At 35.6% G+C, this 23,273-nt stretch overlaps 4 protein-coding genes and 1 pseudogene across 5 annotated transcripts; 3 read left to right on the forward strand and 2 right to left on the reverse strand.

Annotated features, from left to right (window-relative positions):
• Positions 1-314: 314 nt before the first annotated feature.
• LOC106297263 (uncharacterized protein At4g02000-like) lies at positions 315-1,097 on the reverse strand. The gene has a single exon (XM_013733541.1). The coding sequence runs from the start codon at positions 1,095-1,097 to the stop codon at positions 315-317; it is 783 nt and encodes a 260-aa protein (XP_013588995.1).
• Positions 1,098-1,896: 799 nt separating this feature from the next.
• Positions 1,897-4,376, reverse strand: LOC106296871 (telomere repeat-binding factor 1-like). Of its 2 annotated transcripts, none has more exons than XM_013733107.1 (7): positions 4,253-4,376; positions 3,595-3,781; positions 3,279-3,508; positions 2,812-2,896; positions 2,649-2,732; positions 2,199-2,558; positions 1,897-2,123 (listed from the first exon to the last, which is right to left on the reverse strand). In XM_013733107.1, exons 2-7 carry the CDS (start codon positions 3,742-3,744, stop codon positions 2,106-2,108), a joined length of 927 nt encoding a protein of 308 aa, XP_013588561.1. In that variant the 5' UTR covers positions 3,745-3,781; positions 4,253-4,376; the 3' UTR covers positions 1,897-2,105. The 2 variants fall into 2 exon arrangements, with proteins under 2 accessions (XP_013588561.1, XP_013588562.1); XM_013733108.1 differs by having other exon boundaries at positions 1,897-2,120; positions 4,253-4,365.
• Positions 4,377-11,536: 7,160 nt separating this feature from the next.
• Positions 11,537-13,147, forward strand: LOC106296980 (F-box protein At1g49990-like). The gene has a single exon (XM_013733247.1). The coding sequence runs from the start codon at positions 11,626-11,628 to the stop codon at positions 12,886-12,888; it is 1,263 nt and encodes a 420-aa protein (XP_013588701.1). The 5' UTR covers positions 11,537-11,625; the 3' UTR covers positions 12,889-13,147.
• A 2,398-nt stretch (positions 13,148-15,545) lies between these two features.
• Positions 15,546-21,605, forward strand: LOC106297264 (annotated as a pseudogene).
• Positions 21,606-22,199: 594 nt separating this feature from the next.
• On the forward strand, positions 22,200-22,976 carry LOC106298946. Its single transcript, XM_013735076.1, has 3 exons — positions 22,200-22,459; positions 22,612-22,658; positions 22,746-22,976. Exons 1-3 carry the CDS (start codon positions 22,255-22,257, stop codon positions 22,878-22,880), a joined length of 387 nt encoding a protein of 128 aa, XP_013590530.1. The 5' UTR covers positions 22,200-22,254; the 3' UTR covers positions 22,881-22,976.
• Positions 22,977-23,273: the final 297 nt, after the last annotated feature.

Consider the following 23,273-nt stretch of genomic DNA (forward strand, 5'->3'; position numbering starts at 1 on the left):
CGATCTTGAGTGTTGTATCCTTTTACTCTCCAGCTGGAGGATGACGCCGAGTCTCCAAATCTCCCTTTGTGGTTATAGCTTTATGAGGCTCCCTTCGTCCAGCGCGAATCCTCATGCGCATTCCAGATGGTTATGATCTAGTCTGTTCCAGACGTTTTTAGCAAGATTATCTCTTTTCGAAGATATTCTGTGGCGAAGGTTAGCATGCTCTGTTTTCTGGGGATGCTCTATCCTGTCTATGTCGCTTCTTCTAACCGGTGAGCCTGGGCTTTTTTCTTATTATAATCTCGACTGTTCCTCTGTTTTGGTTCATATCAAACTTGACTCTCAAAACCTCTTGAAGGGATCGAAAAGGCCTCTCTAGCTGCTCGTTCCTCCTTTTCTTTTTTTTCTAACCGAGCAATTTTGTTTCTTTCCCTTTGTTCCGGTGATAAGTCTAGACAGGTTCCTTCCTCGTGCGAGATGCGTTTACAAGTGAAACAGAATCTGTGGAGTTCTTCATATTGAAGAGATACTTTGATTACATCTCCATTTGTGTATCCCGCACGGCGTTCAAACTGGAGGGGTTCGTCGACGTTGATGTACACTCTAACCCTTCCATTATCAACATCGACTTTATCAACTTCTCCCAGCGCTTTCCCTATGCTCCGGTAGGACTCATCTTTCTTATAATGCGTAGGGACACCAGTGATAGTTACCCAAAGAAGCAAAGAGTTGGGAAAGTCTTCTTTGATCGTTGGAGTCCATCTTTCCAATGAAAAACTCCACTTATTGAAATGACAAGGGCGTCGGAGAAGTACCCTCTGCAAGTCCTCTTCCTTGTTGAAATCAAACTGAAATTTATTATTTCCTAGGTTAGTTCCCCTGACTCTGCCTTCGACATCCCAGATTCTGCGTTTGGGCATATGCTTAATCAGGGCATCCACGCTTCTTCCATCCTGGTGGAACATCCGTCCAACCAGAGAGAGTTTGTACTTATCGATCAAGTCCGTAAAATCGAAATCCGGGACTTTTATGATGTCCTCCTCTCTCTGTGATCTTTTCCGAACGTGAGAGGAGTCCTCCGCCCTTGGTCGATCATTCCTTGCATGATGCATCTTATCGATGCTAACTGTACCAAGTTAAGAAACCACCCTAGTAGAGGGGAAAGATGAGTCTCCAATCACAGATTACGTAAACCAGTTAACTTGATGGACACGGTGATTGAGAGGTCAGAATCCTTTTGAAAAGAAAACCAAAAACACGCTGTAAGGGGCAGGGGAAAAACGAAGGAAGAGAGGAGTGTAGGCTAGTCTCCCTCTCTCCTACGGTCGTCGGAGCCCTGGATCTTACGCCGGAGCCAAAGTTTGCTCAGATCTGGAAATCGCCAAAATCGCCCAAAACCCTAGGAAAGGAAATTTAGATGACATTACCAAAAGAGAAAAGAAAGTTAGATGATGCAAGAAGTTCAATGAACCCATTTGTCATTATATCTTTTTGAATTTTCTCATTTTTAGAAAATCTAATTTAAAGAATAACTTTTTGCCTTAGAGATGGTTTGAACTCGAGACACTTACAACCAAATGTGATAAAATCACTCATACGTTAACTCGATGTTCATCAAAATATTTTCAGGTATTGACACCTTTCTTATCAAGTTTTACACGAAAAACTGCACCGAACATGTTATTCCCTCGTTTTAAACTGCGACAACACAGACAACTACAGATTAAAATCTCATCAAGGAACATAGAGAAAAAACAGAAAGTATTGATGATGGAAGAGAGAAAGAAACAAATCAAACACAGAACAAAATAATGAAGAACATAACATAAGTATGGAAACATGAGTCTTTGTATATATCCAGTTTTTTTAAATTTTCACCATCGATACATCGCCCTCCCAAAACCAAAAATATTCACCACGTTTGTAGCATTTCTATGTTTTCAGTTTTTTGTAACTTATTTTGGCTGTAAAGTATGAACAATACAATAGCAATGCATCTGAGATTACTGCTTACAACTAAAAAGAGTTCCCAAGTAGAGAATCATCAATACACAAAAACTACTTCTATGCTTCTCTCTCTCCCCACCTGCAACACATTCTTCTTCTTCTTCTCTGTAACCTCACGTACAGACCATCTGTTGAATCAAATTTTACGACCATTAAAAAGTATTTTCTTATCATGTTTTGTGTGACTAAAAGGAGTGTGGGTTTACCATTTTGCAGTTGTTTCTTCCTTTAACTGTCTTTAAAGCTTCTTCAACGTAAGCTTGAGCTTCTTCTGCTTCGGCTTCTGCTGCTTCTGCTTCCTTTGCAGCTTCTTCAGCCGCCGCCATGGCGGCTTCTGCCTCTTCAACTGCCTGTTCGGCAGCCGCTTGCGCCTCATGTGCGTTCATAGTCTTCATCCTGGCTAACTCTGCATCAATCTGAGCCTTTGACTGAACATTCACTTCATCTCTGTCTGTTATAGGTGAAGGCAAAGAAAGAACACTCTGTTTTCCAGACGGTGTTCCCAAATGTCTTCTCCTGTGGGAAGACAGAGGAGTGGAGTGTGGAATTCTATACCTGCGTTTAGCCTGTAAATGAGGAAATTCGTATCAATAAAACATCACAAGTCGCCGTTGATGAAGCAAATTGATTGCACACAGACTATAAGCACATGATACCTTGATGAGTTTACCACAAGCTGTCAAGTACTTTAGCTTGGTAGACAGCAACCGTTTGAAGTCTGGCGGAGCGTGATATTGTTCCTGTACGACAGAATAAAACAAGCGTCAGGACCAAGTACACAATGACTATGGAAAAAAGAGGAGTTAAGAACTAAAATACCTCAATGTAGGCACCAATTGTTGTTTTGTTAGAGCCACCAAGCTCTTTCATGGTAGATATTGCTTCCATTATAAGGCTATCCAGCCTGCAACATTTTATAAAAAGTTACAAACTGGCTATAACAATGGATTCAAAACCATATAAGACATCTGACGTATAAGTATGACTTGAGCACTTGATCCCTCATCATAGTTTCAAAATTAAAAATAGGAGCAAAGTTCACGTGCTAACATAATCAGCATCTGGACAATCTTGCAAAACTATAAAACATCTAGTAGAATGGTGAAAGAGGAGTATAAATGTACAAAAGGCATGAATAGAGAGAGATCCATATCACATATATGTAATCTTAACCCTTTATAACCCCTGCATTTTGAGAAGTATCCACTAATGCATGTTAAAAACCCACCATCTGGAGATATGCAACAAAGCATAAAAGAAGCAGAGACATAGATGAAATATCTGACCTTACATTAGGTCTCCTTGGAGTAGGAGTAGTTGGAAGTTGCAGTGCAGAAGTGCCGGTGGTAGAAAAATGCTTAGCATCAGCCATGTCTTCATCACTTTGCAATGAGCTTGTATTAGCAAGTGAGCTATCATCCTGTTTAGGAAGCGAGTGCGTCCTTTTAAGAGCTAACCTAGACTTATCACGCGATCCCCATCCATTGGCCATGACACTCATATTTCTCCATTTGTCCTGTCACAACACAAAAAAGACAAAAACCAAATCAGATAAAGAACGAAATCACAAATAAACATACGGATAAGAAGGAAGAGTATGACCTTAAGATCCACATTGGAACGGAGGTACAAGACTCCACTAAACTCAGGGTCTTTGAGAATGGTGCGCCATTTACCAGGTCCATGCTTGACAACGCCGGACTTTAGAGCTGACTCTTCTTCTTGAGTCCATTTCTGCTTAGGAGCACCCATCACGGGTTCGAAACCCAGCCTACAGTCAATGTTAACTCTGTTCAAGAAAAACAAATTATACATCAATAGACAAGCATCTGGTAAGAAAAAAAATGACTTCATCGGATCCATATTCTCTCAAATTGCAAGAAACATGCTTCCTCGTTAGAAAATAAGAATAAAAACATTGTTTCCATCATTGTAACTCCCACGCTAATCTCTGAGCGCAACCGCAACACATGTAATAAAATCTCTAATTGCAATAAAAACACTAAATCACTGTTCATGCGGAAACCCTAAAATGTAGATATGAAACTATAGAAGCAAAAATTCAAAATTTTCCAATTTTTTCAATGGGGAATTCAAAACCCTATAGTCAAAATCTCCATTGAAGATTTCAATTTTGGATTTGGGAAAGAAGATAGCAAAACCCCTAAAATTGAGAAAAAAGATTCCTCCTTTAGATTGAAACCTAATCTCATGCTGAGAGAGAATAATAACAATCGACAAAGGGAACAGATGAATTCACCGGTGATTTACGAGGGGGGTTTGATCTTCGCGAGAGCGATTCCGATTTTTTCTTGGTGGAGATTTTGGGTCGCTACAATGAAATTAGGGTTAATGTTGACGAAGATTCGGACTAACGGTGAACCGGTTGGACCAATTATGCTTAAAACGTGGGCAGATTGATTTCGATAGATATAGAAAGAGAAAAAGACAAAAATAGCACTAAATCAAGTTTATGTTCCCAATCTAGCATTCAAGGTCAAAAGTCACAAAAATATCACTTAATGTTTTATCAAAAGTCATAAACTTAGGGTTTAGAGTTAAAGGGTGGGGTTTAGGATTTAGGGTTTAGTGTTTAGGGTTTAGAGTTTAGGGTTTAGGGTTTAGTGTTTAGGGTTTAGAGTTTAGGGTTTAGGGTTTAGTGTTTAGGGTTTAGAGTTTAGGGTTTAGGGTTTAGTGTTTAGGGTTTAGGGTTTAGGATTTAGGGTTTAGAGTTTAGGGTTTAGAGTTTAGGGTTTGGGGTTTAGATTTTAGGGTTTAGGGTTTAGGGTTTAGGGTTTACGGTTTAGGGTTTAGGGTTTAGAGTTTAGGGTTTAGAGTTTAGAGTTGAGAAATGAGGTTTTGGGGATAAGATTTCAAATTTTGAAAAATAAAAAAATTAAAATTTTCAAAGGATAAACTTAGAAATGTGCTATTTTGGTCATTTTAGTTTTTGAGTGCTATTTTTGTGATATAAACTTAGAAATGTGCTATTTTGGAGATTTGCCAATATAGAAATTAATTTTTTTATATATTATTATTAAATTTATAATTTTATTTATTTAATATTTTAAATATATAAATGTAAAATTAAATATTATTGAATTATATTTATTTAATAATAATTTTATGTTTAGCGTACAGAAGTATAAATCTATTTAAAAACTTACAAATTAAAAATTTTAATAAAAATTTACTTATTAAATTTGATAATTATTAAATTTCACCAATTTTATAATTAAGATATAAACAAATAACACCTTTTTAATTATATAGATATCTAGTTTTTTTTTTTTTTGCGAACAATCTAGATATCTAGTTAATGTTTTGTAATCACGATTTGATATTAATGAAATTTGTTTGTTTGCCGAAAAGAAAATTTAGTTTGGTTACTTTGGTTTACATTAAGTGATATTTTAACTTTGTGTCGATTATCATGGTTTAATAATTTTTAACATAAACTCATTTCTAATTTAATTTTACAGAAAATCACTTTTATTTAACGGAAAGTTTGAGTGGTAGGGAGTAGAGTGCGTTATCCCTTGTTTTACATATGTATTATCTATTTATTTAGTTACAAAATTCAAAAATAACTTTATATCTTTTTATTTAAACGTGCTTGTTAGTTGTAGCGAGTTTGTGGCACATGCTATTTGCTAACAATCCTAATTGCTTTATCCTTTCAGAAAATATATACTGAGTTGAAGATTCTGCATCACTTTTGAACCTGTTACAGGATAGGCTAACTATGTAAACGAGTTGTAACAACACCCTCATTTGAATTAGTATTGATGAAGTTGAACAAGAATGATTAGTTACTATAATGCTGACATAGTTTGTTAACTAGGTTAATACCCGCGCAATTACGTGGGATGAACGTTATATATAAAAATAATTTTTATATATTATTATTTATTTGTGTATTACGTACGTAATTAAATTAAAGTAAACACATAAATCAAAACAATATCTCATGTTTATTTACGATATCTTTTTGAAAAATAAATCAAACAATTATTTTATTTATTTTAATGGTATATAACTACATTTCAATGACATGGGACATAGATATATAATATATTTTAATATAAATATTTACTATTGAGAATTCATAGTCATATAACAAACACAAAATTTTTAATGTGCGAATTTTTCAATGCAAATTTCAAAATTAAAATATTAAGGTTTCGATATTTTTTCAATACAAATTTTGAAAGTAACATATTTATGTATTTTTATATGTTATATAGTTTAATTTTAAACTATATTAATATATAATATGAATGTCTATTAAATGATACTCATATTCATAAGATATATGATCATTTGTATCTTGTTATTAAAAAAAAAGTTAAACCATTGATCACAAACTTTAGTGTGAGATATTTAACGTTTTTAGTAATTTATAGTCGTTTTAAAATTGAAAATATAACATAAGAAAAAAATATTTTTTTATTATATGATTAATGTGATTGTTTAGTATCTTTTAATAATATAAGATTAAACAAAAAAAGAGCTAAGATACAAAAATTGTTATCAAATATTTCTTATTCATAATCATTAATTATCATATATACGTTAATCATATTAGGTAATTCCGTAACTTTTATTTAAAGAAAGTGCAAAAATATTTTTTTGTACATTATTTATCAATTTGATAGTTAGTTTTTAAAAAAATATAATATAAGTTAAGATGGACAAACCTATTTTCTAAAAATTCTGAATTTCATTCTCATATTGACACGTGGCTACAAAATAATGTTGTAATGTTTCTCAATTAATATATAAGGGATTAATATTGATGAAGTTGAACAAGAATGATTAGTTACTATAATGCTGACATAGTTTGTTAACTAGGTTAATATCCACGCAATTACGTGGGATGAACGTTATATATAGAACTAATTTTTATATATTATTATTTATTTGCGTATTATGTATGTAATTAAATTAAAGTAAACACATAAATCAAAACAATATCTCATGTTTATTTACGATATCTTTTTGAAAAATAAATCAAACAATTATTTTATTTATTTTAATGGTATATAACTAAATTTCAATGACATGGACATAAATATATAATATATTTTAATAAAAATATTTATTATTGAGAATTCATAGTCATATAACAAACACAAAATTTTTAATGTGCAAATTTTTCAATGCAAATTTCAAAATTAAAATATTAAGGTTTCGATATTTTTTGAATACAAATTTAGAAAGTAACGTATTTATGTATTTTTATATGTTATATAGTCTAATTTTAAACTATATTAATATATAATATGAATGTCTATTAAATGATACTCATATTCATACGATATATGATCATTTGTATCTTGTTATTAAAAAAAAAGTTAAACCATTGATCACAAACTTTAGTGTGAGATATTTAACGTTTTTAGTAATTTATAGTCGTTTTAAAATTGAAAATATAACATAAGAAAAAAATATTTCTTTATTATATGATTAATGTGATTGTTTAGTATCTTTTAATAATATAATATTAAACAAAAAAAGAGCTAAGATACAAAAATTGTTATCAAATATTTATTATTCATAATCATTAATTGTCATATATACGTTAATCATATTGGGTAATTCCGTAACTTTTATTTAAAGAAAGTGCAAAAATATTCTTTTGTACATTATTTATCAATTTGATAGTTAGTTTAAAAAAAATATATAATATAAGTTAAGATGGACCAACCTATTTTCTAAAAATTCTGAATTTCATTCTCATATTGACACGTGGCTACAAAATAATGTTGTAATGTTTTTCAATTAATATATAATGGATTAATACTGATGAAGTTGAACAAGAATTGTTAGTTACTATAATGCTGACATAGTTTGTTAACTAGGTTAATACCCGCGCAATTACGTGGGATGAACGTTATATATAAAAATAATTTTTATATATTATTATTTATTTGCGTATTACGTATGTAATTAAATTAAAGTAAACCCATAAATCAAAACAATATCTCATGTTTATTTATGATATCTTTTTGGAAAATAAATCAAACAATTATTTTATTTATTTTAAAGGTATATAACTAAATTTCAATGGCATGGACATAGATATATAATATATTTTAATATAAATATTTATTATTGAGAATTCATAGTCGTATAACAAACACAAAATTTCTAATGTGCGAATTTTTCAATGCAAATTTCAAAATTAAAATATTAAGGTTTCGATATTTTTTCAATACAAATTTTGAAAGTAACATATTTATGTATTTTTATATGTTATATAGTTTAATTTTAAACTATATTAATATATAATATGAATGTCTATTAAATGATACTCATATTCATAAGATATATGATCATTTGTATCTTGTTATTAAAAAAAAAGTTAAACCATTGATCACAAACTTTAGTGTGAGATATTTAACGTTTTTAGTAATTTATAGTCGTTTTAAAATTGAAAATATAACATAAGAAAAAAATATTTTTTTATTATATGATTAATGTGATTGTTTAGTATCTTTTAATAATATAAGATTAAACAAAAAAAGAGCTAAGATACAAAAATTGTTATCAAATATTTCTTATTCATAATCATTAATTATCATATATACGTTAATCATATTAGGTAATTCCGTAACTTTTATTTAAAGAAAGTGCAAAAATATTTTTTTGTACATTATTTATCAATTTGATAGTTAGTTTTTAAAAAAATATAATATAAGTTAAGATGGACCAACCTATTTTCTAAAAATTCTGAATTTCATTCTCATATTGACACGTGACTACAAAATAATGTTGTAATGTTTCTCAATTAATATATAAGGAATATGCACAAAGATGGGCTCAAGCCTTTTAACAAACCACAGTGCTAGAGGCAAGAAGAGTTTTAAACTAAAACATGATGTAAAACCGAACAATTTTGGTTCGGTCGGTTTGGTTTACTTTATATAATTTTTTTTTAAAATTTAAACTTTGAATGCTAATTTTTTTTCTTCAAAATTAATATAATATAATATATATTTTATGTTTTTATATATTGTAGTTATTTTTTAATATGTCTAACTAGATTTTGACCGAGAGGAGCAAGTGGGTCAGTGGTCGCACCACCTCTGCTGCCATCTCACCAAGCGGGGTTCGAACCCTGCAACTGCCTCTATTAAGAGGAACTACTAGGCCATTGTGCCACAGAGGAAAAAAAAAACTAGATTTTGACCTGCGCTTTCTATTTTTGGACTTAAATAAAAAAAATTAAAATGAATGCTATATTCCCTTCTTTTCAATTTTATTGTCGTGCTAGAGTAATTTTCTGTTTCAAAATAAGTATCATTTTAGAATTTCAATGCAAAATTTATTAACAAAATTTTTCTGTTTATTTTTCTATTGGTTGAAATATATTTAGGTGTATATGTAATTATGTTTTTATTTTGGAAATATACAAAATCATATGTTTTAATAATCTGTGTGCATAAACCTAGACAATTAAAATGAAACGGAAGGAGTATAAGATAGTATATAAGTCTGGGAATACTTATTCGGAGTCGAGGAACCAAACCATACCAAACTGAAAAAATGAAAAAAAAATGAACTGAATTTCATAAATAACCGAGCAGATCCTATATCTATGGAACAAAACATTGAAATTGAACCGAGACCCGAATGAGTATCTGAAATTTTAAAATACAAATTATTTACCTACAAATATATTATATTTAATTTCTAAATAACCAAATATTTTAAAAATACTATTTATAAACAGAATTACCAAAAACAATTATCCGAATAATTTTTATTCAAAATATAAGCAATGTTTTCAGATCCGATATAAGCTCGCGGTCAAACCGGTAAACCCAGTGGCCATATATTATTCGGATATGCTTAAGTTCTTTATATAGCATTCTATTAGATGTTCTACCAACTGATATATTTTGACAAAATTCTGATTTATGAAAATTTATTAATTAAAAATATGATAAAACCCAAAAAAATTTCATTAACCCGTGAACCGACACCGGCTGACCCGGTCAAAATCCAGGAAAAAAAACTTATTATGTTCTTTTAAATTGATTTAACTTCTCATATATTTTATAATAGTACATAAAACTAAATAAACTATTTGATTTGTCATATAAGGTAAATGCATTGTATTTATGTTATGTATTTTAACTTATAATTTTTTTAGTGATTATCTAAAGTTACATTTATGAATTTTGAAATTAAAATTAGTTACGATTTGGTTTTTCATAAAAATAGAACAATGTTATCACACATTTGAACAAAATATGTTATACCATAAAATAGATATGAGAATACAAAATTTATTATCGTGATCATGGTTCCCTTACAAAGTTATTAAACTTTTATACTTTGAATAAGGGTTTATGATATAACGATTGATTGAATATCATTGACACATGATACAAATACACATGAGTTTTTATTATATGGTATATAGCAGTATATATGAATTTATGTTTTCGATATTATAATGTGACACTGTCCGTAAATGGTGTAAGATAGAAGAATGTGTTAAGATATATTTAGTTTTGAAATTAAGTAAACCAAACTCAGCACAAATCATAACTGACAGATTTCAATTAATTTACTTTGATATTATATATCGGATCTATTAAAATTAGGTTTATTAAAAGGCAAAAAATCAAAAGATAAATAAAATCATTTATTATGATATAGTTAGAGAAATATAAGGGAAGAACAAAAAAAAGGTTAGTCTAATGAAGGGTCCAGACAACTTTCATAGGTAGATTTTTTAAGACTTCTTCCCTTTTAATAGTATAGAAATTTTGAACAAAATATCTTGAAAGATAAAAGGCCTCTTAACATTTTGAACAAAATATCACAAATGTATAATATTAACTTTGAAAAATAAAATAAAATCCAGTTTAAAATTTAAAAATAATATATATAAGAAAGTTTTATAGATAGCTTCAAAGTTTTAAGTATATTTAATTTTGTATAAATATAAATATCTTATTATTTATATTTTAGTAAAATATAAGTTTATTAAAGATATGATAAGTAAAAGAATTTTAGTGTATTTATATAAATCAGAAACAATCATCACCAAAGTTATAATTGGATAAGATGAAGAATTATAATAGTTTATATAGTTTCCAATTTGTAATAATATTTCAGAAAGTTACTTTAGTCTAGTGGTTAGTGTGCCTTTATAAATGGGTATCGAGACACGAGTTTGATTTCCGGAAAGAAAATATTCTTTTAAATCAAAACGACGTTGTTTTATGATTGACTAATTTATGTTAGAGTCAATGTTGATTTAGATACTCTTTAAGAAGTTCGGTAGTTTTTTTAGTTTGACTATTTGTTCGGATATTTGTTCGGATTGTACTCGGTCTGGATGAAATTGTTGAGGTTGACATTGTCACTTTTCCTCAAAACCGTGGGGCCTCTTACTTTGATTACAATAGTGAACAATACTGATGGGCTCAAGAAGAATAACATAAGAACGAAGCCTCTTTTATAAACAACGATGCCAAGGGGAAACAGATTCTTTGGTTCGGTCGGTTCGGTTAACTTTGGTTGTAACCGGTTACTCTGGACTTGATTTCTATCACGTGAAAGGCCCCCCTTAAATAAGAAAACCCTAAATGAAAGCAGTGAACCCTAACCCCAATGGCGACGGGAAGAAGAAGATCAATCCCAGAGTCAGTAACCGTGCAGATCATCGCGAGGTTACCTCTGAGAAGCATCGCGAGATTCAAATCTGTCTGCAAACAATGGAGATCACTGATAGAATCGTCCTACTTCCGCAGCCTCTTCGTCTCTCTCCACCGAAACGCATCTTCCTCCTCCTCCTCGTGGTCTCTAATGTTCCCAATCAAGTTTAAGAATCCCATCACAGAAGCTATAGGCTTCCACGGATGCAAAACATGGGATCTCCCCAAATCCCTAGCCTCTTATCTCATCCCTTTTCAGCTCTATCCCAATCACTCCACCTTAGACTATTACTACATAGCTTCTTCAAATGGATTGGTTTGGATCGAAGTATGCTTCGGCCTTGACGAAAACCGCAATATCGAAGCCAAATTTTTCGTGGGCAATCCAGTCACGCGAGAATGGGTTGAGATCCACCAGCCTCAGGATCCTTCCACCATTGCCACTAGTATTGTAACGCGTGTTGTGAACGGCGTCGTTTCGAGCTTTAAATTGATTAATACTACTTATGAGGTTAATGACACAAACGATGTGCGGAGCATGTACGTGTATTCTTCTGAGACAGGGGCGTGGTCTTTCAAGCGGATTCGCTCCCCTGTTCCTCTCCAGCGAGCTGGTTTTAACAAGCCCTTGATTCTCAACGGGACTGTTTACGTGTGGGACAAGAGAGTGGACGATGGTGATACTGCCCCTGGAGTTCTGGTAGCTTATGACTTTTTCGCTGAAGAAGATGATGATCTGTGTCGGATTATACCTCTCCCTGGACTGTACAACGAGTACGTTAGGAGATGCTTGAGTTCTTCAGGTGGAGATGTTATCTACGTTGAGATATTGGATCGAAGATTGAAGGTTTGGAAGCTGAAGAGTGACAACTCTGATGGAGAATGGTGGCGGTTGACTAGGGAGGAGATCGACATGGCGTCTGTCGGCTTTGATGTCGATTGTTTTCCTTTGGGAGTTAACCCGTTTGATACTGGTCTGGTCTATCTATGGAGTAGACAGCACAGCTGTGTGGTATCTGGTAACTTAAGGACTCGAGAGTTTACTCTTCGTGAGGAAACGGAGACTTGGAGTGATGGTGAAGGTAGTTGGCGCGTAAACACGTCCGATTCTAAGAAGTATATGGAAGGAGTATATGAACTTAATACAGCTTTGGTCATCACGTTATCACAATCTGTGCCCCCACAGTGGATGGATCCGGTGCCTCGCCCGCCATATTGACATCTTTCTTTTGTCACTTTCTCCAATGTTTTTTTTTTGTGTGTTTTGTTTTGTCTCGTTTATAGTAAGGACACTTTGTTTCAGGTCTGCTCTTTTGTGATGACTTAGTTGCTCTATAAGTTAACTTGCGTTATTACATTAGCTGTGCAATCTATCTACTTATTTATTTTGGGTATTGTCACAACAACACAAGTTATAATCAGGACACTATGTATCAGGTCTGATCTTTTGTGATTGACTTGGTTGCTCTATAATTTAACTTGCAGTATAACATCAGCTGTGCAATATATCTATTTATTTATTTACTTTGGGTGTTGCCATCAACGACGTCACGGTTGGTATACTAGCAGCGTTCTTGTTGGACTGTACTCATAGCTATGGACACAATAACTACATCTCAATTTACCTAGATCCTAGTGGATCTGGTAAAGTACCATCTACGCCATCGAGATACTACGCCCAACATCTTTTTAAGTCTTCCTGGACGGCCAACATACAGTCGTTCCCATGCCCATAACTGAAGGAGAACAAGAGGACTACAAAAGGTGGAAAGAGTCCTCTTACTTGCCCGACACAACTTCCTGTAGAGAAGTGCTAGAGTAGCACTACCCCAGCTAAGTTTAGACACTTCATCGAAGTCCCTTAACAAAGGGAGAAACGTCAAAGCAACATCATGTTTAGATTTCATCCCGTAAAGAAAACAACTCATCTAAGCTAATACAAAAGCCCTAGTGCTATGTTACATGGAATCACAAATGGGTAGCGGTAGCGGAAGCAGAATTGTCCGGAAGCCTATAAACAATTAAAAAAAAAATTAGAAAGCAGATATACGTTGAAAGCGTATATCCATGTATATTAAAATATAAAAACATTTATAAAATTTATGACTAAGACTTAAAATTATAAATAACTCATCTATTCATTTATAATAATTTATATAACTACATATTAAAAGTGTGAAAATACACATAAATTAAGTTTATAAGAAATTATTATATTATTTATTTTTAATATTTCATAAATAATTGACACAATATATTTGAAAGTATATGCTTAGTCTCGAATAAAAACTTAAGTGCATCGCGAAAGCATCATTGGTTAGAATGGTACCGTTTTGAGTTTTCTCTCTAGTGAGCGATTCTGAGGCGATTTGGAGCTAGGGTTTTGAGGATGGATTCGGCTGCGCCGCCGGGTTCTCCTGTCTCTCCGACGAGGGACAAGATGGTTACGGAGGTTCGCGACGAGGGTTCTACGGTGGGGAAGTCAGATCTACCTACTATTCCGAAATGGTGATTCCGGAGGAGGCTCTAGCGAATCAAACTCCTTTGTGGGAGGACTTTGTCGTCGGAAAGTTTCTGGACATCTCCCCCCACATTGCTAAGGTCCATATGGTTTTAAACAGGATTTGGAAGTATGGTGAGGTTGCTGCGAAGGTGGAAGTGTACGAAGTAAATGCGACAACTATGAGGTTCAGGGTTCCAAATCCAAAAGCCAGGGAGAAGATCCTGAGGAAAGGTATGTGGAGTATCGCAGGTGTACCAATGGTGGTGACAAAGTGGACTCCGAGGGCGGAGGAAGAAAAGCAGGATGAGGAGTCCATTCCAATGTGGGTTCATCTCCGTAGGGTTCCGCTTCATATGTTCTCCTGGGAAGGTCTCGGGTTCATTACGAGTGCAGTGGGCTTCCCGGTAAAGTTACATCCAGAGACGTTAGCTTGCTCTAACTTTGAAGAAGCAAAAGTCTTTGCTAAGGTTGATGTCTCTAAGGCCCTCCCCAAAGTCATCAACTTTACAAAGAACGGGAAAGAGTTTGAGGTGGACTTTCAGTTTCCCTGGCTCCCTGCCAGATGCAAGTTATGCGACAAGCGGGGACACATGGAGGAGGTCTGTAAGATGAAAGAGAAGGAGAAAGTCAGTGGGAAAGGGTTGAGCACTGACTTAGAAAAGGTGGCTGAAGGTGATCTAGTTTCAACTAAGCAGCTGAAGAGTTCGAAAGAGGAATTTGCCCAGCAAAGTAAAGGGGGATAGTTGAGAAGAGTTTGGAAGCTGATACACAAAAAGAAGAGAACCCAGCGGGGGAGAAGGTAGTTGTTACTTCAGATGAGACAAGTAGCTGGGCGTTAGTCTCACCTGCGAAAATGGGAAGGTCTCAGGCTAAGGATCAGACAGAGGTTCTTCACATTTCAGCTTCAAAATTCGCAGTCTTGAGTGTTGAAGAAGAACGGGAGGACGGGGAAATACCACATGAAAGCCACCAGTGTGCTAATGAAGAGGCTCACTTATCCAAGTAGAGTACGGATGTGGGAAGCGAGGCAATCGATGAGGGTATCACTATTGCTAAGGTAGTTGAGGAGCAGTCAAGTATGGTTCAAGAGGTAGATGAACAAAGTGAACCAAGTACAACAAGGGGGTCCAGAAGGAAGAAAGCTAAGTCACAGAATGCAACTTCGGTGACTATGAGCACCAGGTCTTCCCTCAGTCATTAATATGTCGAGCTTCTTTTGGAATGTGCGCGGATTCAACAAACCATTGAAACATTCCGTGATGAAAGAGTGGCTCAGCAATAAGGATATGAAGTTTGGTTGTATTTTTGAAACAAGAGTAAAGGAGGGAAAGGCAGGAAGGATTTTGGGTTCGGTGTTTAGGGATTGGTCTTCGATGACCAATTACGAGCACAGTCAGGGAGGTAGAATTTGGTTGCTGTGGAGAGACACTGTTCGGTTGACTCCAGTGTACAAGACTGATCAGCTGATCACTGTCTCTGTCTCTTTGGAAAATGAGGAAGAGTTTTTCTCTACATTTGTCTATGCTAGTAATGAGGTGGAAGGCAGGAAGCAGCTGTGGGAAGATCTATGTCACCATCATGACTCTCCTCTATTTCAAAATAAAGCGTGGTTGATTATGGGGGATTTCAACGAGATATTTGAAATGGGAGAGCACTCGGGGGGTGATAGTCTGTTTCGAGCTCCGAATGGTATGAGGGATTTTCAGAGGATGGTTCTCCACTGTCGTCTCTCAGATATGGGGTATCAGGGGCCTTTATTCACCTGGTGTAATAAAAGAGAAGAAGGATTGATCTGTAAGAAGCTTGATAGGGTCCTTATAAACGATGTGGCAATGGTTAAGTTTGCGAATGCATATTCAGTGTTTGCACCTGGCGGTTGCTCTGACCACATGCGGTGTCAGATTCACATCCTTCAGGGTGGGGAGAAGATCAGACGACCGTTTAAATATGTAAATGCTATAGGAAGGTTGCCAAGCTTTCTACCTATGGTGAAGGAGTACTGGGAGTCGACGGACGTGCTCTTCCATTCTACTTCAGCTATGTATCAGTTTTCTAAGAAGCTTAAAAATCTAAAGCCAATGATCAGGGAACTTGGTAGAGAAAAGCTGGGGAATCTATCTAAACACGCTTCTGAAGCGTATAGCACCCTTTGTGAGAAGCAGCAAAACACACTTGCCAACCCAAATACGGTGGCGATGAATGAGGAAGCTACTGCTTATGAGAAGTGGCTCCATGTGGCAGAGTTGGAAGATGACTTTCTAAAGCAGAAATCGAAGCTCCATTGGTTAGATGTGGGAGACCAAAACAACAAGACTTTCCACAATTCGATCAAGACAAGACAAGCTCAAAACACCTTGAGGGAGGTTAAATGTCAGGATGGAAGGATAGTAAACACTCACCAGGAAGGTTGAGGCAGAGGGTTTCTTCTCAGATGTTCTAAATAAAGTTCCAAGCCGGTTCCAAGCTGCTTCGGTGGAGGAGCTGAGGGAGCTAATTGAGTTTCAATGTACCTCTGTTGACTGTAGTTTGTTGGAAGCTGAGTTCTCGGCAGAGGATATAAGGAAGGTGTTATTCTCTATGCCGTCAAATAAATCCCCAGGACCGGATGGATTTCCTGCGGAATTCTACAAAACAACATGGCCGGTGATAGCTCATGACTTCACCACCGCGGTTCAATCTGTCTTCCGTCTGGGGTTTCTACCGAAAGGAGTAAACTCAACAATTCTGGCTTTGGTTCCCAAGAAGAATGATGCAACGGAGATGAGAGACTACAGACCTATTGCGTGCTGCAATGTGCTGTACAAGGTTGTATCGAAGATTCTTGCAAATCGTCTGAAGTTACTCTTACCAAGGATCATAGCTGAGAACCAATCCGCTTTCGTACAAGGAAGATTGCTGATGGAAAATGTCTTACTAGCTTCAGAACTGGTCAAGGGCTACCACAAAGAATCTGTTTCCCCCCGGTGTGCTATGAAAATAGACATCTCTAAGGCGTTTGATTCGGTCCAGTGGCAATTTATTATCAACGGGTTACTGGCTATGGGATTTCCGGAGAGGTTCATACATTGGATAAAACTTTGTATCACCACCCCCTCCTTCTCGGTTCAAGTACAAGGCGAACTGGCGGGTTATTTCCAAAGCAGTAGGGGTCTGAGACAAGGCTGCTCCCTCTCCCCCTATCTGTTTGTTCTCTGTATGAACGTCCTGTCCCTGAAAATGGACAAAGCAATGAGAGAGGGAAAATTCAATCCTCATCCTCGATGTCAGTCCCTACAGCTTACTCATCTGTGTTTTGCGGATGACTTGATTGTGTTTGTTGAAGGTACAAAATGTTCGGTAGAGGGGGCTCTTACAGTGTTTGATGAATTTGAATTGTGGTCAGGACTCTCTATCAGTTTAGAGAAATCGACAATCTTCATGGCAGGAGTATCAGTGGTTGAAAGATGCAGGATTTTGACGAACTTTCCCTTCGCAGTGGGAGAACTTCCAGTCAGATATTTGGGACTTCCCCTGCTAACGCAAGCTATGAGAGGTCGAGACTACTTGCCTCTCCTAGAAAAGATCAGAGGTCGTATATGTACTTGGACAAGCAGATTTCTTTCCTATGCAGGGAGACTACAGCTGATCCAGTCTGTGCTAGTGAGTATAATTAACTTCTGGTCAGCGGTTTTTCGCCTACCAAGTCAATGCATAAGGGAAATTGAGCAACTCTGTTCAGCTTTCCTCTGGTCAGGCCCGGCACTAAAGACCTCAGGTGCAAAGGTGGCATGGGTGGAGGTCAGTAAACCAAAAAACGAGGGAGGACTGGGGATTAGATCTTTAAAAGAAATTAATTTCGTCTATGGGTTGAAGCTTGTTTGGAGGATGCTAGTTGGTGGCTCGCTGTGGGGCAAATGGGTTCAAACGAACCTTCTCAAAAGGAAAAGCTTCTGGGAAGTTAAGGAAAGTTCACAGATTGGCTCTTGGATTTTCAGGAAAATGCTTAAGATGTGGTCTGTTGCTAAGACATTCTATATGAAAGCAGTGGGGAATGGGAGAGCAGCTAACAAGACCACCATGGACTCAATGCACTTGGAGCAGGGGTATCTGGTTCTCTCAGGCAAATCCCAAATTTGCTTTCATGGCTTGGTTAGCGCTGCGGGATAGGCTTTCCACCATGGATCGAGTTTCGAACTGGAGTCAAGGGGTGGACACGGCCTGTGTACTTTGCAAAAATGCTACTGAAACAAAAAAGCACATTTTCTTTGAGTGCAGCTTCTCCTCACGTATTTGGGAAACTATCACCAAAAGGATACTGCTCAACACTTACTCTACTAGTTGGGATGACATTATCAGGCAGATCACAAACCAGTCTATGGAGAAGAAGAAGAGGTTTGCTCTTCGCTATGCTTTTCAGACTGCCTTGTACATGATCTGGACATAACGCAACAAGAGGCGTCATGGTGAACAGCCTCTCCCATAACTGGTCTTGGCAAAGCTGATAGATAAAGCTATCAGGAACAAGCTCAGTTTGGTGCAGTCCAAAGGAGTAAGGGGGTTGGAAGGTATGCTGCAGTACTGGTTTGGCACAAGGACGTAAATAGGATTCTGGCTAATGGCTAGGTTTTAGGAGTTTTGAAGCATAGATTGCTGTGAAGAAAGGGTTTGGAAATAGGAGTAGAAGTCTATTTAGATAAAGTATCACTTGATGTAAAAATGTTACTTTTTTTATGAATAAAATTTAACATTCATTCAAAAAAAAAAAAACCTTAAGTGCAAAGATAATTTATAGCATTAGTTTTTATCTTCGTATATTTCTATTTTATTAAATTTTAATCTTTTATAAAAACAAAAAAAAACATAATTTTTATATTTTTTATTTATTTGTGACATTAAGTTTTTTTTAAAACATAAGTGTGATTCCAAAATGGAATAGTATTTCTAATGTGTTTCTAAATATGAAATTTTGAGAAGCATTTTGGAAGCGAGATCACATATTGTGATTCCGATTCGATTTTAGTTCCAAGCGGAAAGTGTTTAAGTCCGATAAAGTTTTCGTGCAAACCTTAGTGTGAGTCGAACCAAGAGGGGTTCTGACCACAAGATGATGTAAAACCAAAAACGGAACATTTTTGGTTCGTTCGGTTCGGTGTACTTTGGTTGCAACCGGTTACCCCTGACTAGATTTCATTTTGCATCATGTGAAAGGTCAAAAATCAGAAACCCTAATCCCCCAATGGAGACGGGATGATCAATCCCAGAGTCAATCTATGTGGAGATCATCGCTAGGTTGCCTTTGAGAAGCATCGCAAGATTCTAATCAGTGTGCAAACAATGGAGATCACTGATAGAATCGTCGTGTTGAGAACGGTGTCGTTTCGAGCTTCAAAATGATTAGGACTTCGTATGATAGGATTGATCCTACGGAGGAGGAGAGTAGGGATGTTAATTGGGTTATTGAGCCCAGCCCTATAAAATATAAACCTAGCTCTATTCTAATTCTAATTCTAATCATACTCTAGCCCTAATAATATATGCATGAAGGGCTGGGTGAAGGTTGGATCAGGGTTAGCCCATTCTGTAATATCTTTCAAAACACAAGCAAATAATATTAACATGTGATTTAGATAATTATAGTAGATGTATAATATAATCAAACAATGTTTTGTGGTTTTGGGAATTTAGACGGAAAACAAAATTTTGCGGAAAATTAAATTGTTGCGATTATGGCAAAAAATAAGATTTTGCAAGTTCAACAAAAATAAGATTATGTGTGTTTGGCGTGAAAACTTGATTTTTCGATTTTAGCGGAAAAACTTGATTTTCAGGTTTTAGCGGAAACACTTGATTTTTCGGTTTTGGCGGGAATCTCGATTTTACTGTATTTCTCGGTTTTGGCGGGAAAACTCGATTTTCCGGTTTTGGCGGGAAAACTCGATTATCCAATTTTTGCGGGAAAAATCTATTTTCCAATTTTGGCAGAAAAACTCGATCTCTCGGTTTCGGCGGGAAAACTCGATTTCCCGGTTTCGGCAGGAAAACTCGATTTTCTAGTTTTAGCGGAAAAACTCGATTTTCCGGTTTTGCGGGGAAACTCAATTTTTCGATTTTGGCGGGAAAAGTTGATTTTCCAATTTTTGCGAGAAATTTCGATTTTTTGCAATTTTGACGAAAAACTCATTTAAAATTTTTGATATAATTTTCTTTTTTGCAATTTTAGCGAATAACTCAATATTACATATTTGGAAGAAAATTTATTTTTTGAAGTTTTAACTCTGCATCAAAACATTATTGTTTAACAAAAAAACCAAAAATTATTTAATATGGTCAACCTTGTCAAAACACTTTACTTCTTAAACCCAACCTTAAATTGGCCTTAGCGTTAAGAGTAATGCATTACGGCAGGGCTCTTGAATTTTTTAGATGGGCTCAGGAGTGGTCCTGAGCACAGCGAATTGAAACATCGGCATATGATCCCAAATTTTTTTAAAAAAATTACATAGAAACAAGTCCCCGAATTTGTAAAAATAATTGTTTTTAGAAAACCTTCACTAAAGGTCCCCAACATCTCAGGGCATCATTATTGGTGTCTCTTAGGTTGAGGCCCTTAAGCGTATGGTCCCTTAACTTTTAACTACAAACGCGAAGGGATTTCTCTCAAATCCCTTATTTAAGGACCGTTCCTTAGTTTTTTTATTTAAAAGCTAAGGGACCCTACACTTAAGGAGCCAGCTTAAGGGACACCAACCCCTGGATGGGCTGGACCAGCCCTAAATCTAACAACCCTATATAACAACCCTAGAGGAGAATATGTGTATTCTTCTAAGACAGGGACATGGTGGACTTTCAAGAAACTTCGCTCTTCTTATCCTCTCCAGAGCGATAGTGTAAACAGGTCCTTGAATTTCAACGGGATGTTTATGTGTGGGATAAGAGACATGATGATGCTACTGGCCCTGGGGTCCTTTTTTCTCATGACTTTTATTCTGGAGAAGACAATGATCAGTGTCGGATCATGCCTCTCCCTGTCCCGGATAACAAGTACGTTAGGAGATGCTTGACTACTTCAGGTGGAGATGTTGTCTAAGTATTGTATCAAAGATTGAAGGTTTGGAAGCTGAAGAGTAACAACAACTCTGATGGAGAATGGTGGCAGTTGGCAAGTGCGGAAATCGACATGGGCTTTGTCGGCGTTGATGTCGATTGTTTTCCTTTGGGAGTTAACCCGTTTGACTCTGATTTGGTCTATCTATGGAGAAGGACACAAAAGTTTACTCTTCATAAGGAATCGTAGACTTGGAGTGATGGTGAAGGTAGTTGGCGCATAAACACGTCCGATTCTAAGAAGCATATAATAAAAGAAACACAAGAACATGATATAGCTCCGGTCATCACATTATCACAATTTGTGCTCCCACAAGTGGATGGATCAAGTGTCCCGCCCGCCGTATTGATATCCTTCGTGGTCACTTTCTCCAACTCTGTTCTTCAGTGTTTATGTGTTTTGTTTAGTCTGGTTTATAATCAGGAAACTATGTATCTGGTCTCCTCTTGTTTGATGACTCAGTTACTCGTCAAGATTAACTTGCAGTGTGACATTAGCGTTGTAATATATATATCTATCTTTTTATTAGTGTTGCCATCGACAAAGTTCGATGTGATTATGAAAGTGATGTTCCCTTCTGCCGCAACGGTTAGGATAATAGCAGCGTTCTTGTTGGGCTGTATTCATAGCTATGGACACAGTGTGAGAGATCTGAGTCTAAGGAGGTATATATGAACCACAAAACAAAGTTCCACCTAGAGAACCTTTGTATGTGATTTGATCTTATTGCCAACACTTTTGTATGTTAATACAAAAGTGTTTGCTTATAGATTGTAACAGCTACATCTTCCAGAGTGACTGACTGGTCAAAAGTTGTCAGCTTTCAAAAATTTATGTGGGCTTGATATCTATTTTTCATAGATCAGGGGCTCAACTTGTAATACTATATAGTTAGGGACCTTTCTAGAAAACGATGTTTGCTTCTTTGTAACGTAGATAAGATATTTTTTTTTAAAAAACACCTTATCCTTGTGGTGGTGTGGCGACGAAGAGAAAAGATGAGTTCCGTAGGGCAAAGCATTCTAATGGCTTTAACAGTAACCGTTAACAAATACGCTTCCTCCAATGTTCAAGCTGTGCGCAGAAACGAAAGCACTTCTTTAACCGCTTCAACCACTGATTTAAGACGCAGAAACATCATCTTCTCCTCCTCCTCTTCCTTCCTTGCTGCCGCTTTGACCACAAGCGACCAGCTTCTCCAGAGTAAGTAAACATTCTTTAATCTGTGTTTCTTCCATTTTTGGTTCTTAGCTTGTTTTAGTTTCTTTCTGTTGTAATCAACATTCAAAAAACAAAAAATGGTATAAATCTTAATATTTTACCAAAAAAAAAAACTACGTTGTTTCTGGTTTCAGAGTATTTGAAGAAATCTGAGGAAAACAAAACCAAGAACGACAAAGAGGTAAGGAAAACAGAGTTTACTAAAACGCTTTTCATTTCAATATTTTTTCTCATGATTTTCTTGTCGATGTTGGCGGAATTTAAACAGAGATTGGACAGTTATTACAAGAGGAACTATAAGGACTACTTTGAGTTTGTTGAAGGATCTACAAAGGGGAAGACAGAAGCAGAGCTCAGTGAGTCTGAGAAACGGATACTCGAATGGCTCAAGGCCAACAAATGATTGTGATGATGATGATAAATTTTTGCTATCTACGGAACTAGAAAAAGAACTGTTCAGTTATCTATAAATATTATTTCATTCAGTGTCTTTTCGATATCTGTTTATTCACTTTCTTCTCAATAAACCCTAATTTCGGGAAGCAAAAGAAGCATCAGAATCCATGTTGAAGCTTGTGGAAGACGCAATAACAGAGTCAAGAGGACTGTCTCAGGTAACTATTATTGTTGTCTCCTGCATTTACAAAACCTTGTCTGGTCTACACAAGCTCTCTTAACTCAGCTTCTCAATCACTCACTTGAGTATGACAAATGAAAGAAACCCATTCAAACTTTTGTCACACCTACATAAATATATTACACAGCTAATGTCACACTGCAAGTGAAGGTTGATGAG

Source organism: Brassica oleracea, chromosome C6 (assembly GCF_000695525.1).
Source record: "Brassica oleracea var. oleracea cultivar TO1000 chromosome C6, BOL, whole genome shotgun sequence".
In the NCBI taxonomy this organism is placed as follows: domain Eukaryota; kingdom Viridiplantae; phylum Streptophyta; class Magnoliopsida; order Brassicales; family Brassicaceae; genus Brassica; species Brassica oleracea.

What these genes read in the sequence shown, in the direction of transcription:
- LOC106297263 (XM_013733541.1), bottom strand. Translation starts at nt 1,097, where the DNA reads ATGCATCATGCAAGGAATGATCGACCAAGGGCGGAGGACTCCTCTCAC.
- LOC106296871 (XM_013733107.1), bottom strand. Translation starts at nt 3,744, where the DNA reads ATGGGTGCTCCTAAGCAGAAATGGACTCAAGAAGAAGAGTCAGCTCTA. An exon ending in CAATTGGTGCCTACATTGAG is followed by an intron (nt 2,733 to 2,811) that starts GTATTTTAGTTC and finishes TCTGTCGTACAG; the next exon opens with GAACAATATCACGCTCCGCC. An exon ending in CTTGTGGTAAACTCATCAAG is followed by an intron (nt 2,559 to 2,648) that starts GTATCATGTGCT and finishes CCTCATTTACAG; the next exon opens with GCTAAACGCAGGTATAGAAT.
- LOC106296980 (XM_013733247.1), top strand. Translation starts at nt 11,626, where the DNA reads ATGGCGACGGGAAGAAGAAGATCAATCCCAGAGTCAGTAACCGTGCAG.
- LOC106298946 (XM_013735076.1), top strand. Translation starts at nt 22,255, where the DNA reads ATGAGTTCCGTAGGGCAAAGCATTCTAATGGCTTTAACAGTAACCGTT. An exon ending in AAGCGACCAGCTTCTCCAGA is followed by an intron (nt 22,460 to 22,611) that starts GTAAGTAAACAT and finishes TTCTGGTTTCAG; the next exon opens with AGTATTTGAAGAAATCTGAG. An exon ending in AAACCAAGAACGACAAAGAG is followed by an intron (nt 22,659 to 22,745) that starts GTAAGGAAAACA and finishes GAATTTAAACAG; the next exon opens with AGATTGGACAGTTATTACAA.